General features: G+C 40.6%; 1 protein-coding gene across 2 annotated transcripts; it reads left to right on the top strand.

The window, feature by feature from the left end:
• The first annotated feature begins 2114 nt into the window (after window positions 1-2114).
• Window positions 2115-16799, top strand: pwwp2a (PWWP domain containing 2A). Of its 2 annotated transcripts, none has more exons than XM_007905562.1 (4): window positions 2115-2142; window positions 3266-3492; window positions 10108-11060; window positions 16716-16799. In XM_007905562.1, exons 1-4 carry the CDS (start codon window positions 2140-2142, stop codon window positions 16727-16729), a joined length of 1197 nt encoding a protein of 398 aa, XP_007903753.1. In that variant the 5' UTR covers window positions 2115-2139; the 3' UTR covers window positions 16730-16799. The 2 variants fall into 2 exon arrangements, with proteins under 2 accessions (XP_007903753.1, XP_007903752.1); XM_007905561.1 differs by having other exon boundaries at window positions 10108-11787; window positions 16716-16777.
• Window positions 16800-18183: the final 1384 nt, after the last annotated feature.

The following is an 18183-nucleotide window of genomic DNA, read 5'->3' as shown; positions in this document are numbered from 1 at the left end:
TCACTGAATTAATATCTTTTGGAATTTAACTCATAATAATAATAATCTCTGCATTTGATATGGAGACTCATCACGTCTTTGAGACGTCTCAAGCACTTCACAAGATATACTATAAAGTTAATTGACATTATATTTTGTGGGTGAAACACAGCAGTGTCCCACAAACAGTCGTGGATTGAATGACTAAATTATTATTATTATTTATAAATTTATTTTGGAGGGATTATTACCCCCAGAAAAACGTTTCGCCAATCGACTAACAACCAGGTTCCTACTTACTGCTAGGTAAACCAAGGCATGTCTGTGGAGTAAGGAAACTTTCCCAGTGCCTTCGCCTTGCTTCCTCCCTCTCCTCCTTCAAGGCCGGTCTCAAAACCTTTCTCTTTGACCGAGCCTTCAGCTCCCTTCTCGACTCTCTTCCCCCTCCTCGCTCCCTCCCTTCCCTCCCCTCACCCTGACCATTTCCCCCCTCCTCGCTCCCTCCCTTCCCTTCCCTCACCCTGACCATTTCCCCCCTCCTCGCTCCCTCCCTTCCCTCCCCTCACCCTGACCATTTCCCCCCTGCTCGGGTCCTGACCCAACTGTGCAGCGCCTTGGGACGTCCTCCTGACGTGAAAGGCGCTTTATAAATGGAATCTTGTTGTTGTTGTTGGGAATCAAACCCAGGTCCTCTTGCTTGCGAGGCAAGTGCTCTAACCATTAAGCTATATAACTCCACGCCTCCCTGGGACACTCATAACTAAATAGTTCCATGAATGTTATTCTTGTTTTACAGTGGATCTATACAATTGGTAGTAAGAAATACAACAACAATAATAACAACAACAGAGATATTTGACTTGAACAGCATTAGTTGCAAAAACTTTTGAATTCCTAGGATACCCAATGTTCGGAGTCAAAGACTTAATTTTCACGCTGCTGGAATGCATATTTTCTCCCACCTTGCTATCAGACCGAATAACATTTCCTTTTGTTACTCGTCTGACAATAACTGAGCTGGCATCATGAACCTATGCATCAGCTTGTGACTCAGCCGGGCTCAGTTGTTAACACTCTTTTCTCTGAGTCAGAAGGTTGTTAGTTCAAGCCCCATGCCAGAACTTTGGACTTGCATGCTCTAGGCCAGGGTGGTCCAGGAATTTGGCTGCTGGGGGCCAAATTCCTTATTTAAGAAAGCAATATTTTGGGTTTCCCTTCCAGAAACATAACAACATATACACGGTACCTTTTTCATGTTGGAAGGACATTTTGGCACTGTTGGCTGGACACCTAAGCTGGGCGCCGAGAGAGGTGGGATGGGGAGGGAAAAAGATGACCAAAAGCATTGAAAGAGGTGAGGGAGGGAGTGCGTCAGAGGGATCCAGGAATGGAACTCCAGAGAGCAGGGTCAAAATAGGATGGCAAATGGATTGGGGGGGATATGAAGCAAGCTGCTGTTTGCTGGGCAAAGGGAACGGCCAGGTTGGGAGGTTGCAGAGATAGGGTGTGGAGAGAGATGGAATGAAGGACATAGAGGAGGTTTTCACTATGGAAAGAGGGAGCTTTCTGTGAGGAAACTGCACGTCACTCAGTGTCTGTCCTCGGTCCCCACCACAGTGGTTGAGGGAATCTCCAATCATCTGTCTTGACAGTGAACCATGAAACACTGCCCTCAATTCTCCTCTCTCTCTCTCTGCTCTCTCACTCTTTTTGTTTCTCTCTCCCTCAATCACTCTCTCTCTACCCCCTCTCCTCTCACACACTGTCTCTCAATTACTCTTTCACTTCCCTTCTCACACCATCTCACTTCCCTCTCACACTCCACCCCCACTCTTAATCATTCTCTTCACCCTCTCCTCCTCTCTTCCAGACACTCTCTCTATCCGCTCTCAAACTATCTGTCAATCACTCTGTGTCAATCACTCTCTCTCAAGTTCCCCCCCTCTCTCTGTTTCTTTCTTTTCCTCTCTCCCTCACATTCACTCCCTCCACCCTCACTCTCTCTCACACTGTCCCCCTCTCACACGCACTCTCTGCTCTCTCACAGTCTCTTTCTCACTCCCCTTTCTTACACCTCACCCCCTCTCAATCCCTCTCTCTCCCAATCAGCCACACAGCAATCACTATCTGCAGTGGCAGGGGCCGGCGGTTGCCAAAGACATGGTTGGTAAGAGATGTGCTTGCCTTCCTGACAGACTGAGGTAACGACTGATATTAATTCCACTCGCCGCGCTGCGTCCTCCCAACCACCGGCTCCTGCTGCTGCCCTGGGAAGACGTTCACCAGGGAAGGAGGGAGAGGAAGTTGGGATGTTGGAAATGGTCTCGGGGATAAAATCACCCGCTGGGCCAGATGCGGCCCATGGGCCGCCTGTTGGACAACGCTGGTCTAGGCTGACACTCCCAATACAGTGCTGGGGAGAGCTGCATAGTCTGATGGTGCCATCCTTTAGATGAGATTTTAAACTGTCAGCCTGTTCGGGTGGATGTTAACTGTCTCATGGCACAATTTTAAAAGAGAAGGCAATAAGTCACAGACACACACTTCGTCAATAATTCCTCAAGCTGTTTGTGGGATATTGCTGTGTGCAAATAAGCTGCTGCATTTGCCTACACAATACAGAGTTAGTGCACTTTACTGTACAACTTTGAGATTGTGAAAGGTGTTGTACTAAATGTAAGATATTATCATAGAATTATACAGCACAGAAAGAGGCCATTTGGACAGAGCTATCCAGAACAATCCCACTCCCCCAGCTTTATTCAACCACGTGGACAAGTAACTTAATAACCAGTTTGCAGTATTGCTATAACTATTAGCAGAAATCTCTGTATAGATTGTGTTTTTGAAACAATGCGTCTTGCAATGATTTATGCTGCACCTTCTAATTGCAAGATGCACTCAATCTCCAGTCAACTTGCAAAGCAGCCCACCCACTGATCCATGAGCAGCGAACATCTAGTGATGGACAGCTCGGCGGGTCCTCTGAGCTGCGGCCTGGATATGGATGATTGACAGCTCAGGGTCCAATCAGAACCCGGCGCAGGGGGGAGTAATAATAACAACGATCCCGCCCCTATGGCGTGACAGACAGCTATTCTGACAAATCGAGCGGCGCAGCCGTCCGCGCGTCATGTGATCGACACCCGGCTCGGCCAATCATGGGGCGCGGAAGCGGGGTTGCGCGCCTGCGCCAATAAGGCGGCGGAAGGGGATTGAGCGATAGGTAGAGCCGGCGAATGAAGAGTGTGTGAACGCCCCTTTTTTCTCCCCTCCCCCAAACCAGGGCCAGGCCGGAGAGCGGCGGCGCGGAGCGTGGCGGCTCTCGGGCGGGGAGAGGGAGAGAGAAGGAGGCAAAATGGCGGCGGCGGCGGTTGACGTCGCCGCGGTGAAACTGCGAGTGGGCTCCGAAGTGAGGGTCACAGTGGATCACATCATCGAGGACGCGCTGGTGGTCTCCCTGCGCTTCGAGGAGAAACTCTTCTCAGGGGTTTTAATGGACGTTTCTAGAAGGTAACGAGCGGGCGATAGAGGGAGAGAAGGAGGAAAAAAAATAGGTTTAAAATATATATTTCCGCGCGTTAAAAAAGGGGCGCTATATATATATATATATATATATATATGGAGGAGGGTGTGAGATCGCTGTTGGGACGCTGGGTGGTTGCGCAGAGGGCGAGGCAGGACAGGGCGCCTTGACGGCCCACGGGAAGACAGCAGGCAGACAGGCTCGGCGCCCTGCCTGCCTGCCTGCCTGCCTGCCTCTCACTGCCTCCCTCCCTCCTCCCTCCCTCCCTCCCTGCCGCCTCCCCCCACCCCCACCCCAGCCTCCAACATCGCCCAGAACATCGCCGGGCTGCTGTTAGACAAGTTTTTCTGTTTAGAGAGAGACACAGACACACACTCACAGAGGGGAAAGCGAATGGAACACTGATTTTCTAAAAAAAAATTAAAATATTCAATTTATTTGTTTTTTTGGGGGGGACATAAATTTCTATTCTTGTTGCTTGTTGGCTGGTGCTTCACTTTATCTCTTCCACCCCCCACCACCACAAAAAAAATTGGATCCAGTAAAAGTAACTACAGTGCTTTTTCTTCCACCCCACCCACCTTCCTTCCCTAAAAATCTTTTATTCGCAGGCACTACTAAAATTTTTGAACATTTTTGTTGCTCACTGTTGCTAACTTTTATATTGGGTGTCATATGTATATTTGTATAACTTATTTTAAATTTAAAAGTATTTTGTGTTCTGAAATGCTTGATGTTCATTCAAATTCATGGATTTGTTCATCCTGTTTAGTATGAGCTTACATTTTCCTGTTTGCAGATTTTAAGGAGCAGTTATTGATGTATGTGGATGTAATGAACAGAATGTATCAAAATAAAAACCATAAACATGTGTTTTCAGTGATGTGTATTTAGCACTCCACATATATGTTTACTAGTTAGGTTAAATGACAAATTTCTACCCACTTCAGATGTATTATAATATACATCTGCAAAAATGTTTCAGTGGTATAGAATATACTGTTTTCTCAAAAACAAACCTCTAACCATGTGCCTATGTGCACAATATGCACTAAAGGTCTCCTGTGCTTTTTCTAGGGTGTATTCTGGCCTCCCATCGAAGTCCACCTTTATCCTGGCTTGACCATGTGCTTTTGAGTTCTCTCCTTTTGACTTCTTGATGAGCCTCCGAGTCACTCCACATGTGACCTCCTGATGTTTACTGCTCTTGCAGAGAGAGTTGGGAAATGGTTCTGTCCATGGGGCAGTCCCAGCTGGTGTGAAATGGGCAAAACAAACTAGTTTTGCATTGCAGAGGACCCTGGGTTGGCCTTGTCTCCCAAGTTATGTTCCCTGACATTTTTTTTTCTACAGGAGTGGTGCTCATGCTTGCATGCCAGGAGACCTGGGAGGGAGACAAAAGATTGAAGCTAACCCCATTATTATACCCTTGGTTGACTGTCAAATCGTTATAAAACACTTTTGTAAAATAGATAGATAGTTATCTGCCATATTGTTGATCTGCCACATATGGCTACAAAAAGTAGAGGGCAGGTAAAACTCCAGTGAAAGGCATCTATATTATGTTTATGAAAAGCGGATTGTGTTCAGGGGTGAATTGAAGCACTGTCATAGTTTGGACAATATAAAGCTCCCAAGTTTAGTTACAACATTGTATTGACTTCACAATAGCATTACTCATTTAAAACATAAGCAGCCATTATTTTGTCACCATATTAATCATGCTTCATAGGACTTGCTTTCCTGATGAAATCTCATTTTAAAACCTCTCTACTTATCATTTGGATTGGTTTCATCGGCCAATGGAGTGAGAAGGGTAGCCAAAGTGTGTGGTTTACAGCACTTGCTGCCACTTCTGGAGGACAGTTAAGTCAGAAAGGCCATAATGTGCCGGATACATAGGATTCTGAAAAGATACTCAATATTGATTTATGCAACTTGTATAATAAATGTGAGCCGATTAATGTATTCATAGACCTCTGCTTTTTTACTTCTATGAATGGGTATGAATACAGGTTTGCAATGAAGCACGGGGCAGTACCTGAAGGAAATTGTTTCAAAGATGTAATAAAAAAAATAGATTTTTCGCATGGGAGGTTGGAGGTTTGTAAAGAATTGTAATGAGCAAGAACCTTCTTATTTGAGAGTGTAGGTCAATCAATGTGTTGTCGGTCCAATCTGTGTTAATGTAAACCTAATTAACCCTCCATTAATTTATATTAAAAATGAAAAATGAGTATTCGTGTAATAAACCTTGCATTTGCTATTGTGATTTTCATGTCACATGGTGGGGAATCTCAGTGCTTCACAGAACTTACTGGCAAATGCATATATAAATGTAGTGATTATTTTGTAGGCCCAATAATACCTATACAAATAATATGTGTGCGTGCCCATCACACACATGATGCTTATATTCGGTTTAACAACTGTTGAGTAGGAGTTCTAGCTTTTATCATTACATTTCTATTTGTAACTAAAGTTTACCAGCTATACTTTGTGAAGTTCAATTCATTTTAAAATTGAGTACTAAGGACAGTGAGCAAGTTTTAAACTGAAACTTTCCAATGTAAATTTCATTGGTAGTTTAGTGTAGGTGGGGGAATTTATTGCAGAGAAAATATTTCCCCGAGTGGAACTCAAAATTGTGTTACTTGTACTTAATGTACATTAGCTGGTATGTTTCAACTGTGGAATGATATATGAAAGAGAAGACTAGTGGAATATTTTTAAACCAAACTAATGTTATGTAGGTTCTCATTAGATAAGATTAAATTGGCTGCCCTATTTGCCTACAAATAGTCACTTCACAGTAAACATCTGTGAAGGGTTGAGATGTCTCAACAACACGATAAGGCACTATACGGAATGCAAGGATTGTTAAGTATAATTCCAATCAGTGATTGGTACACTTATTCCTTTGAAGCAGAACAATAAAATGTGCTTAAATTAACCCCTCACAGAGCAATGCACACATTCTTGATGTTTAGAGTCGAAACATGGATCAGTTATACAGCTGGGAATTGGGAAGGAATAAGCAATGATAATAATAATAAATAATAATAATGCTTGCATTTAATATAGCTACTTATCACGTCTTTGAGACGTCTCAAATGCTTCACAGAATATACTGTAAAGTGAATTGACCGCATATTTTAAGGGCAAATTTGAGGTTGTTAAATACTCAGCAGCATACTATCTTTTGAGAACTTCATGCAGAGAATGGGGAAGAAAGATCAGAATCCAACTTTCATGACCTCAGTATAGTTTAACAAAATTAGAGAAAACATTTTAAAATTGAGAAACTGCGGTGATGAGGCATGGTGCATATTGTAATACATGACTAAGATTGAAAACAGAAAAGGCCCAGAAGAAATGTTAAGGTGTTATCCTGTTTGGCTTTCAAACGGTGTATGAGGAAGAACAGATTGAAGGATGTAAGTAGTTCCACACTGGTGAAGACCATGCAATAAGCTTCAATTTCATCACAGGATGCGTGAATGATTCGTAAAGGTGTATTTTGAATTGCTAGAGTAAGAGCGAGGTTGAGAAAAGCAATAATCATACACAGACCAGAGCTGAGAGAAGGATCAAGCGCTCTCTTGCATTCTGCCCAGAAAAATATATGAAAGATGCTAGAAGGGAGTCCGGTAGATAAAAGCAATATTCAACTTTTGGATACATTTCGGTTTTGTAATGAGTTATGTAATTGAGAGAAGAGTGAGCCAAACTTCCTGGAATCTATTTTGGCAATGGAGAGACTGGCACATCATGAGGTAATGAGACCCAAGATTTTTTTTGTTAGGTGAGACATTGATTGAAGTAAACCACAAGTAGATGTGATAGTTGTCGGTTTAATGTCTATTAGCTGTATCTAAGGAATTAAAATTCAGATTTTCATTATCTCATCAATAGGCATTGATGCCATTAAAGAGTAGTAATTCAGTTATTGCGCTGGGAGAAAAATGAAAGCTGTTTCCACCGAAAGGAAGTGATTTGAAATAAATTAATGCATATGGAGTGGATTTTGTTGGAGGTTTATAGGTACTTATACTTATGGGACTAACCATGACCATATTTGTCCTTCAATTATGCAGTTGGTCAGACTTGTTGAGATATCTATCACACCTTGTTTAGTGGATGTGTCATTGAATATGGAGAAAAAACTAATTTGAAGAGGATAGATTGGTGGACAACCTCTTAATCGATGGAGAATAGTCTGAAAGTGAACAATCAAATACAGCACATTCTGATTTGAGATGATACTAGATAGCCATGTGCATAACTTCATAGGAAGATCACAAGATCATAATCTGTGTAGATTATGAAGTGCACAGTGCCATTCCCTGTGGAAGGCTTTGGAAATACCCAAAGAGAATGATAAATGAATGCCCATGTGTTTAAAGAGCTCGGGTTTAGATGTTACTTTGGCAGGAAAATGGACTCCCTGTGCAGAGTCATGCCAAAGAAGATTACTGGCAATTGTGGATTAAACTCGAATGTTTGAAGTAAAGGATAATTTGACAATTTTAGTGATAGAGGAACACTACACTTATCCAAGAAGGAAAGGTAGTGTAATTGAAGAAGCTGAAGAAAGTGCATAAAGGACAGGGACAAGTTCAGAGGCACATTGTTTGAGAATAGGAATACTATCAGGATCAGAGGACCTGTTTTCAATCCAGAGGGTGGAGGAATCTGATACACCAGGTTTATAAGTACTAATACTTATGTATTATGAAGACTTATATACTTATGAAGATCCATAATCTCATGATGTTCGCTCTACAATAATGCAGTTGGTCTGACTTGTTGAGATATTAATCACTTGTTGATTTTATTCATGATTCTACAGAGAGGTTGCTGTTTCCCCAAACATCAGTGATATTTCAGATGGATTTGTAAAGCCAGATTATTAAAGAAATAGAAAACTTTTATAGCACATTATGTCTTAAGTATTTTATAGATAATTACTATCAAATGCTTCAGAGGTAATTGATGAGAAGTATAGGGACTGCTTTTGTAGGCCATCACTGGAGCCATATATGACAAAGTGACACAAGCAACCATGGAGTGTACGGAGGATTGTTGACCAGAAAATCAGGAGAAATTCCATTCTGTTTGAATAGATTCGTTGGATCTTTATGTCCATACTTCCAAGAGATGGGACTACAGTTGAATGTCTTATCCAAAAGATGACTTCTGTGATAATGTTGCAACCCCCCATTACTGCACTGTAGTATTAGCTTTGACTTGAGTTTGTCTGGAGGTGCAGCTTGAATTTGTAACCTTCTGACCTGGAGACAAGAATGTTGCGCACTGAGCCAAGCTGATGTCTGTGCACTGATTCAGCCCAGTTGGGCATCTTGACATTGGAAACGATGCAGTGTAGGGCATTACAATCGTTAGCTGGAATTAGGCACATGAATAACAAGGAAGCTGTGAATAATAACACTGGAGAAGAGATGGCTCAGGGAAGCACTTATTGAAGTATTAGAGATCCTATAGGGTTTACAAGATGGAAGGTGAGAAGACCATTTTGGTTTAATTTCAGAGAATGGCATGTCTGGAATGAACTATCCCAAGGAGATAATGGAGGCATATTGCTTCAGCAAATTCAATAGATAGCTATTTGGTGAAGAAATCGGTTAGAGTATGAAAGGTATAATAGTGTTCCCCCCGCCCCCCCCCCCTTAGGGTCTTCCCAGAAGTCATTGTCTGGTATTGCACAATCTTGTTTTCCGCTGTTGGAAAAATTAGATGCCCACATTTTTCTAAACCAATTGCATACTCTTAAATCTGGATTTCCGAGATAAATAAATTTCTTCCTTGATGCTCTATTTTAAACTATTATTAGTTTCCAAAGTGTTCAGTGAAATTAATGTATGGACACCTTGAATTGAGCTAACTGTCTTGCAAAATCACTTCTGTAAATGTGTAATTACTTAAGCATTGCCACAATTACTGATATGTTCATTGATGCCGCTCAACTTTGGATATGTAATTGCCAATCATAGTTCAATATAAAGGCTTACCTGAATGGAAGTCTAGATTACCTGTGTAAATGAAGGCAATGGTTTTGTACATCTTATGATAGGTAGTAATCACAGTGTGCCAGAGTCACATGTGCTTTATAAATTATAAAGAACCAATTTTTTCAGAAGTGAGTCATTGATTTGCATCACTCATTTTATACTCGAAAAATCGGTTACCTTTTGCAAAGGCAAATAAATTTACACACCCTTTCTTGATAGAAACCGATCATCAACCAATGATGGATTAAGTACCTGGCTTCGTTGGGTGTAAATTGCAGACAACTACAGGATATCAACTTGTGTAGAGTTGACTTTTTTTCCCATTTCTTCCTCTTGTCCAGCATAGATGATTATGTCCCTGGAGTGAGCAGTGTTAGTGTTCATAGATCTAGGGATTTTTATTTGCATTGAAATTATTCTGGATTGACCCCAGATCACTATAAATGCTATTGGGGAATACGGGTTATTGAGGAGTAATGAGCATGGTTTACTGTTGCAAGGTCAGAGCAAAAAAAAAATTAAACCTTGCTTAAGAACGAAGGAACACAAATTTGTGCTATATCTTTTCAGGTTTGGTCCATATGGAATTCCTGTGACTGTGCTGCCAAAAAGGGAATACAAGAATAAAGCTGACTGGCTGCATCTTCAGCATGATCCATTCCAGCAGAGTTCTAAACCTCCAGGTACTTGCTGTGAAGAGCCATCTCAGGTACCCACCACAGAAGCTAGTGTGGCTGAAAGCCTGTGGACTACACCTGCACCATTATTTTATGACGGGGTGCCCTATCCTCCTCCTCTGTTTATCAGAGATACATATAACCAGTCTATACCTCAACCCCCTCCAAGAAAGATTAAGCGACCTAAGCGGAAAATGTATCGAGAAGAGTCTACTTCCATAATGAACTCTATTAAACTTAGACCAAGGCAGGTGCTATGTGACCGCTGCAAAAATAGCATTGCTACAGACAAAAAAGAAATGAAAAGGGGTGGCAGCACAAACGACTCTACTCGAAATGAAGATAACAAGAAACGGAAAAATGATAGTATGCCCACCGTGTCCAAAAGACTGAAAACAGACCAGAAAGTGGAAGGGAAAACCTTGTGTGATAGCCACAAGCGAAATGCTATTATCAAAATTCCAAATCTGCCTCCTGGCAAGGGCAAAGTAGTTAAAATGTCTCAAGGACACAATTCTAAAGTGCAGTTGAATCCTAAAAAAGTACTGCATAATAAGAATGCAGAACACATGAAAGCCAGGGAAGTGTTGAAAATGGCCAAAGAGAAAGTCCAAAGGAAACGGCAGCGGGAAGTTACCTCTTCCGGTAATACCATTCCAAAAGTTCATTTCACACGGCGCTTTCAAACCACAAATTCTGGCTCTCTTCCTCCGCGGATTCGCTTAAAGCCGCAACGATACAGGAATGAAGAAAATGATGCTGCTTACAAGGCTGAACTTGAGAGAGTACGCAACTACAAGACAGCCTCCAAATCACCGCCTAGCTGCACCTCCTCCCGTTCAGCAGGTGAGCAGCCTTCTGAAAAAGATAGTCCCACAAAAGGGTTGGAACAGTCCACCACTGATGAGAATAAAGACACCAGGGAAATAAAATGGCCTTGTGAGCAGGATGAAAAGCAGTTGGGGAAAAGGGGCAGCAGAGGCAATATAACTGTTTATATGACCTACAGTCAAAATAAATCTGACTCTTCCACCTTTTCAGTTTGTAGTAGTGATAGCGCAGATGATCTAAAATCCTCCAACTCAGAATGTAGTTCTACTGAAACGTTTGACTTTCCTCCAGGCAGCATGCATGTACCTTCCTCCTCTTCTTCCTCCTCAAAAGAAGAGAAAAAACTCAATAATTCCTTGAAAGTGAAAATCTTTACCAAAAATGTCTCTAAATGTGTGACTGCAGATGGCAAGACCATATGTGTAGGGGACATTGTTTGGGCCAAGATTTACGGCTTCCCCTGGTGGCCGGCCCGCATCCTTACTATAACTGTTAGCCGGAAAGATAATGGCCTTTTAGTAAGGCAGGAGGCCAGAATTTCATGGTTTGGGTCCCCAACAACTTCTTTCCTGGCTCTTTCTCAAGTCTCCCCATTTTTAGAAAACTTCCAGTCACGGTTTAACAAGAAGAGAAAAGGTCTTTACCGTAAGGCCATCACAGAGGCAGCCAAGGCTGCAAAGCAGCTGACACCTGAGGTGCGGTCCCTGCTGACACAGTTTGAAACATGAAAACATCAAAGAAGGTAGGCAAGTCAACTGCCCGGGGTTCCACTAAATTGATGCCCAGCTTTAAACATGTATGACTATTTCCAAAACCTCTAATTAGGCTGATTGGCCTACTAATTGGACATCAGAAGACAGTATTAGTATAAAATGAGGTTGACTACTGGCTTTCATTAAGCCACTATCAAAATAATTTGTAATATTTCATTTTATCATACTTCATTAGTCCTGGATTTAGGGAAGGAATTTGACCAAGACAGTCAAAGTACGCCAAATGAAGTACCTAATTTTATAGAACCAGGTGTCCTACATACTTTCACCATAACTGTCTGTGTAGGGGAGGTAACCCTTTGGGAATGGGGTACTTGCCACTGGTTAACCCATTTGTTTGGCATGGGAAGTGTGTAGATTAGAAATCCATTTCTAAATTCCTGGCATCTGTATCTTTAGTAGGAGTGTTTGAAAGGACCAAGTTGGATTTTCTGTTCCTTAGTGCCCACCAGAGGAAAGCAGGTTAAATTCTGGCTACCAAGCTGCCAACATGTTGAAACCATGATTTTATTTATTGCAGTTTATATTTTTTTAAATATTTTTTATTGAAACTTTTCTGCTAATAAAAAGGAAGACCAATTGGAACATAGAACTGTTGGAAAGACTTGATACAAAGAAATATTATGCAGCTGATATCCAGTTTGATTATTTCCAATGTGGTCTTGTACTGAAGAAAGCTATTTTGGCATTCAGAGTATGGTTATGTAATGCCATCTGCACCCTCCTATCCTTCCTTTCCCTCTGCTCTGAATAGCTCCTCATCCTTGGCAATTTCAACCTCTACTTCACCCCCTCCTGCTCTCTTCCCCTCCCTCCTCTTACAACCTCTCCCTGCACATCACCTCTGCCACCCATGTTTACCCGGGGCATCACCGTCTTGTCTATTGTGTGACTTCAGCATAATAATTTCTGCGGCCTATAGCTACACAAGCATTAGTCTGCCTAAAACTGATGACAAATATTTTAAAAGCAACTAAATCTGTCTTTAATCAATTTAGTTGTGTAAACAGAACATGGTTTGGGAACCAGTGGTTTACAGGAAATAAACCATTGGTGCCTTGAACCCTAGAGTGTTTTTTTGTGGTTTGTTTCTGTAAATTACTGATTCTTAATGTGAATCCTCTATAGAATATTATTATGGCAGAATATTATTTCACAGAAAGTTCATACTGAGATTTGTAAAATAATTGTTTAAGGGGCTGAAAAAACAGAAATGCTTGTATGTTAACAGACCACCAGCCATCATGGTGGAATTACAGTATGAGATTGAAACAGATATAAAAATAAATGTTGACTGTTAAAATATTCACATCTTTTGTATTTCCAAAGGCTCTTTATTCTAAATATTGCAGGAAATTTGCATTTTGCCACAATCCTTGTGAGTTATGTAGTTTGTTTCTGCACTGTTTGTAATTTTTTTTCTCTTGCAAGTTAAATTCCCGCATCTTCTAAAAAAAAGCACACCAAACGTTCACGATGCTGAAATATTCGACCTCTTCTAACAAAGTTCTTTTTTGTTTGGATCTACTTGATGATGAATTCCTGAATTTAATAAAAACAGGTGTTCCCTGAATGGACCAGAGTTAATGTTTTTTTATTAGCGATGCAGTGGTAAATGTCATCTCTTTGATTTTTCTTGTAAAATACTATGAAAATTACCTGATTAAACTTGGTGAACCTGTGAAATATGTGCAGTGTCAGAACTTTTTCAGAATCTGTATTTTTATAAATAATTTATATATTTGAAGTCGCCCAAATTTGATAACTCAAAAGAATACAAGCCAGCACTGTGAAGGAGCTGTACACTTTTATTCATTTTAATATTTTAAAAATTCCTATGAAAGTTTTAAATGTTTCCTACTGACATAATTGGGAGGGAAAATCCTTTATCTAGTTCTCACTAATCTAATCTCTAAGATGAGCTGGCAAATGTGAGAGTCAGCCTATCCCATCTGCCACTGTATATGATGCTGGGAAATGAGGTCAGGCTGCAGTTGGGTGGGAATGAGTGTATTGACGTTGCAGGCTTGCTAACTCTGCTTCCAATAGATTTAAAATATCTCCCTTCTAATAACTGCAATGATTTTAATTGGACACTAATTGATGGCAAACTAGATTTATTGCGGCTTTTAAAAGATTGTCAAACTCATTACTGGGGCTGAAGAAATTTCATTGCACTGATGCCAATTCCAGCAATCTTACCATCACCTGTAACTCAGTGCAGATATGACTTGTCTGTTTGCTTCAGTGCTGCATTACACCAAAGCGGTGCTTTTACCCATTTGGCAATTGGGGAAACTCAACAAATTGATTAATATCAGGGATATCAACAATGAGTTTTAAACTTAATAAATAATAAATACTTGCATTTGATATATAACTTAAGGGCGAAGCTGAGTAGTAAAGAGTTAAGAAGTCGAATAGATTATCTGCTTCCCTGGTAATGGTGCATTCAAAGCTCTGCCCATCTGCCCTCATACATGCATGACGTTGCATCATCTTTTAAATACAAATCGGTGAAGCATCAAATCCAATAAAACTCAGCTCTTGAGTTGAGATACCTGGATACCATGATTGAGGCAGAAAAGTGCCTAAATCTGGAAGTTTGAATGTTGAGTGCCAACTTGTGTGGTGTCAGCTACTAAAAATGTGAAATCGGGACAGAAAGGCAGATCGATCAGCATCTGAAGGTGATGCTAGAGCTTCAACAACAACAACTTGCATTTGTATAGTGCCTTTCACATTGGGAGATCTTCTCAAGGCGCTGGACAGTCAGGGATTTGGACCTGAGCAGGGGGTTGGGATCAGGGAGAGTACGGGTAGGAGGATACTCTTTAAGTGCAGTACTCTTATAGGTATGACTCTTCATTAGAATAGGCCATCACTTCAGAAAAGGGCATGTCTGAAATGCTGGCTGTGCAATTCCAGTGTTTATGCAGGTTTAATGATTTTTTCAACTCACCAATCCTGAAGGCATTCCATACTTTCTTCCCCACCCCTTCCAATGGGGTATAGTTCTCTGGATGGAAGTCACCCTCCTGTACTTTGCCCAGTTGTCACTGTGAAGTGTTACGGTGAGTGTTAGCTGGCTATCTGACCACTTGCAGCTGAATACAATCCTACTGCTGCCTGATGTCTATGTCCATGTGCACGTACACGCCTCCGGTTATGGTTGCTTGATTGCAACAGAATGGGGAAACCTGGTTGACTTTCCTGCTCCCTTATCAAGGCTGTGGAAGCTATGTGCAGTATTCTTATTGCCACAGATCTGTTCAATGCAGATCTTGACAGTCTACATAGTTCAGTTAGTCCTGGATAAACTTGCTGAGTTACTGGGGTAGCTTCAGCTGAGATTGTGTTTAATATGTTTAGGTCAGAGAATTTCAACTGAAGTTTCACTCAGCACATATTTTTTAAACAGGCTAGAACTGGGACATTGCTTTATAAATCCTAGATTAATCTGTTATATAGCCCATTGCAATTGTTAAAAACTAAATGTCACATGTTGCTGAATCAGTGAGGTGAATGGATTTAGTCACATTCTTTGCTACAGTGGTTAGTGAATACTCCATTGCAGAACTCCCCATAGCTTCCTTGGGCTTTTAAATGTGAGTGAGCAGTACAATTAGTAAATTGCTAACAGATCACAAGCATTTGAGGTATTTAAAACCTATTTCAATCAATTTATGAAATTTACAATTGGGACTATTTAGAAAATATTTGGAGGATCTGGCTTCATATAACCAAGTATTGCAATAGTTGGGACATCATTCTGCATAAGATAAATACACCATGTGATGAGCTGTACAGAGCAGGAAGGCCCTAGGCTCAATCAGGATGGTGGTGAACATGAATTTGCATCCTCAGCCTGGAACTGGGAAGAAGGCTGTAATTAACCAAGCTTCCTGCTTTAAGTCTCCTTCCAGTGATTCCTGCCAGAAATCCATATTTGTGGAAGCCAGTATCAGGTGTAGCTGTAATCTATAGCTGCTTGCCCCCCCCAACGTTTTTTGGTTGTAGATTGTCCTATGAACTGGAACAACCAGTGAAGCTACTATTTTGTACTCTTGGTGCAGGTTTCTTCCCGTGCAATCTTTACCCCTGCAGTTTTGACCAACGATCCAGCACGTAGAAAATATGCAGTCAGTGTTGCACTATTAATGGGATTAATGCTGTTTACAAATGTGGCTTCTTGCTGTCTTGGAAGCAAGATGCTTTCTGTGGTAGGACTAGAAAATAAGCTTTCACTGATTAGTGTTGGGTGGGTAGCCTTTGGCATTTAAAAAATAGAATTTTGTTATTCTTGGATGGGACAAAGTAGGAGATTTATGTTGCAGACTCAGAATCTTGTCCTACAGGTAAAATTATTTCTGCAGTTTCTAATGTGGCTAGCAGAAGCTCTATATATTTTCTGAAGTTGAAATGCTTTTCATTTTAACTTCCCTCTGTGTGTATGTGCAAGAGAGGGAGAGAATGATTGGGTGTGTCAAATGTGTACATGACATTTTCACTGAAGATTACATTGGCATTCCTTAAAAACAGTAGTTGTGATTTCATCCTCCTTGGAAAATGCCAATTCCAATGCCAAATGGTTATTTATTTGGGGAGATGTGGCTGGGTCAAGTTTCAAACAGCAGAAATCTGAAATAATAATAATAATGCTTGCATTTGATATCGCGCCTTCTCACATCTTCGAGACATCTCAAATAACTTTGAATGTACTTGGATGTCCATTGCAACAGATTTACAAAATCCTACCGGTTGGGGATTTAAAATCTCTACAATATGATAATGTTAGACAATTAGATTGTAAGTTAGAACAATTTTACCCTCCCTAGAAAACTACATTATTAATGTTTCTGACATTCTAACTTTTGTTTTTTCCTTTACTTTTTAGCCCGACGACACTAAGGTACTGGCTGCTGTTTCCCCCTGAAATCCACTACACTGTCACTTGTTGGACTGCAACATAAGGCAACCAAACACAAAAGACACTTGATGCGTCATTCTTGTCCTGAATTGAAAATACTTTTTTTTGGTGGGGGTGGGGGGCGGGGAATGAATGGGTGAGAAAGTAGATTATCTGCCATGTTAAAAATTCATTCATAAAATAACCTCAAATAACACCTGTACATTGTTTACTCAGTGTGGAGAAATGAAAGATATTTTTTTTTAAAAAGTTGCGATTCTTAATGCATGTTCTGAACCTTTTTTGATGTGTAGATATATTGGATCCACTTGAAATTGTGATTTTTTTAAGAAAAAGGAAAAAAAAGTCTTTCCGTGTAATGTGCCCTGTTAAAATGTGGTCACTGGATGAGTCCACAGTTAATGAACCCAGACATTTCTTATAAGTACTGTAGCCCTTTTCTATTTTTTTATATAAATCCTGAGTATTGGATTTTAATTATGAATTCAGTTTTAGGAATGAAACCATTTGTGTCAGGGATTTTTTTAATGTAGTACTGTATTTGTTCTCCACTGGTTTTTGCTTAGTTGCTTAATATTTAAGCTATGGTTCACATTTTAAGTTTTGTCTTGTCTTCATATCAAAGAGAAATGGGGAGGACAAATTTGCAAGGCTATGGGGAGAGAGCGGGGGAGTGGGATTAATTTGGATAGCTCAAGAGCTAGCACAGGCACGATGGCCGATTGGCCTCCTTCTGTGCAGTATAATTCTATGATTTGTTTTGTGGACTTGAGGATACATTTTAATTATGTGGTTCAGCTTTAAGGTTTGCATAAAATTGAATGTTTTAAGAATGTGGTGTATAACAATTCTGGAAAGAAATTAAAATCCTAGATTGTATTCCCATGATCGTTTCCTTTACATTATAGTAGATCTTCATCTTCATTAGATTTGCTTTAAGTTGCCTTTGGAAACCATACAATACCACATTATGCAATTATGACTATGTTTTGTAATAGTACAATGTAGGAGGAAACCTTTGTTTTTTTCTTGGATGAAGGTTAGGTATTTGAAGACCAGAAACAATAGCCTAAAGGTCATGTCATCTTCCAAGTTTCACCAATGTAGAATTTTAAAACCAGTATATGAATAATACTTGCATTTGATTCAGCGCCTTATGACGTCTTTGTGACGTCTCAAAGCACTTCACTGAATATACTGTAAAGTAAATTGACTGTATATTTTGTGTCGAAACACGGCAGCCATTTGCGGACAGCAGGGGATTGAGTGACCAATTTTTTTTTAAGGAATTATTACCCCTGAAAAAGCAATCCACCAAGCAACTAACACCCGGGTTCCTACTTACTGCTAGATAAACAGGCATGTGGAGTATGGAAACCTGCCCAACATTTCGCCCTGCCTGGCAATTGAACCCAGGTTCTCTCGCTTGCGAGGC

Source organism: Callorhinchus milii, unplaced genomic scaffold (assembly GCF_018977255.1).
Source record: "Callorhinchus milii isolate IMCB2004 unplaced genomic scaffold, IMCB_Cmil_1.0 Scaffold13, whole genome shotgun sequence".
Taxonomy (NCBI): domain Eukaryota; kingdom Metazoa; phylum Chordata; class Chondrichthyes; order Chimaeriformes; family Callorhinchidae; genus Callorhinchus; species Callorhinchus milii.
The sequence above is the reverse complement of the archived record's forward strand: the minus strand, read 5'-3'. Positions and strand labels throughout refer to the sequence as shown.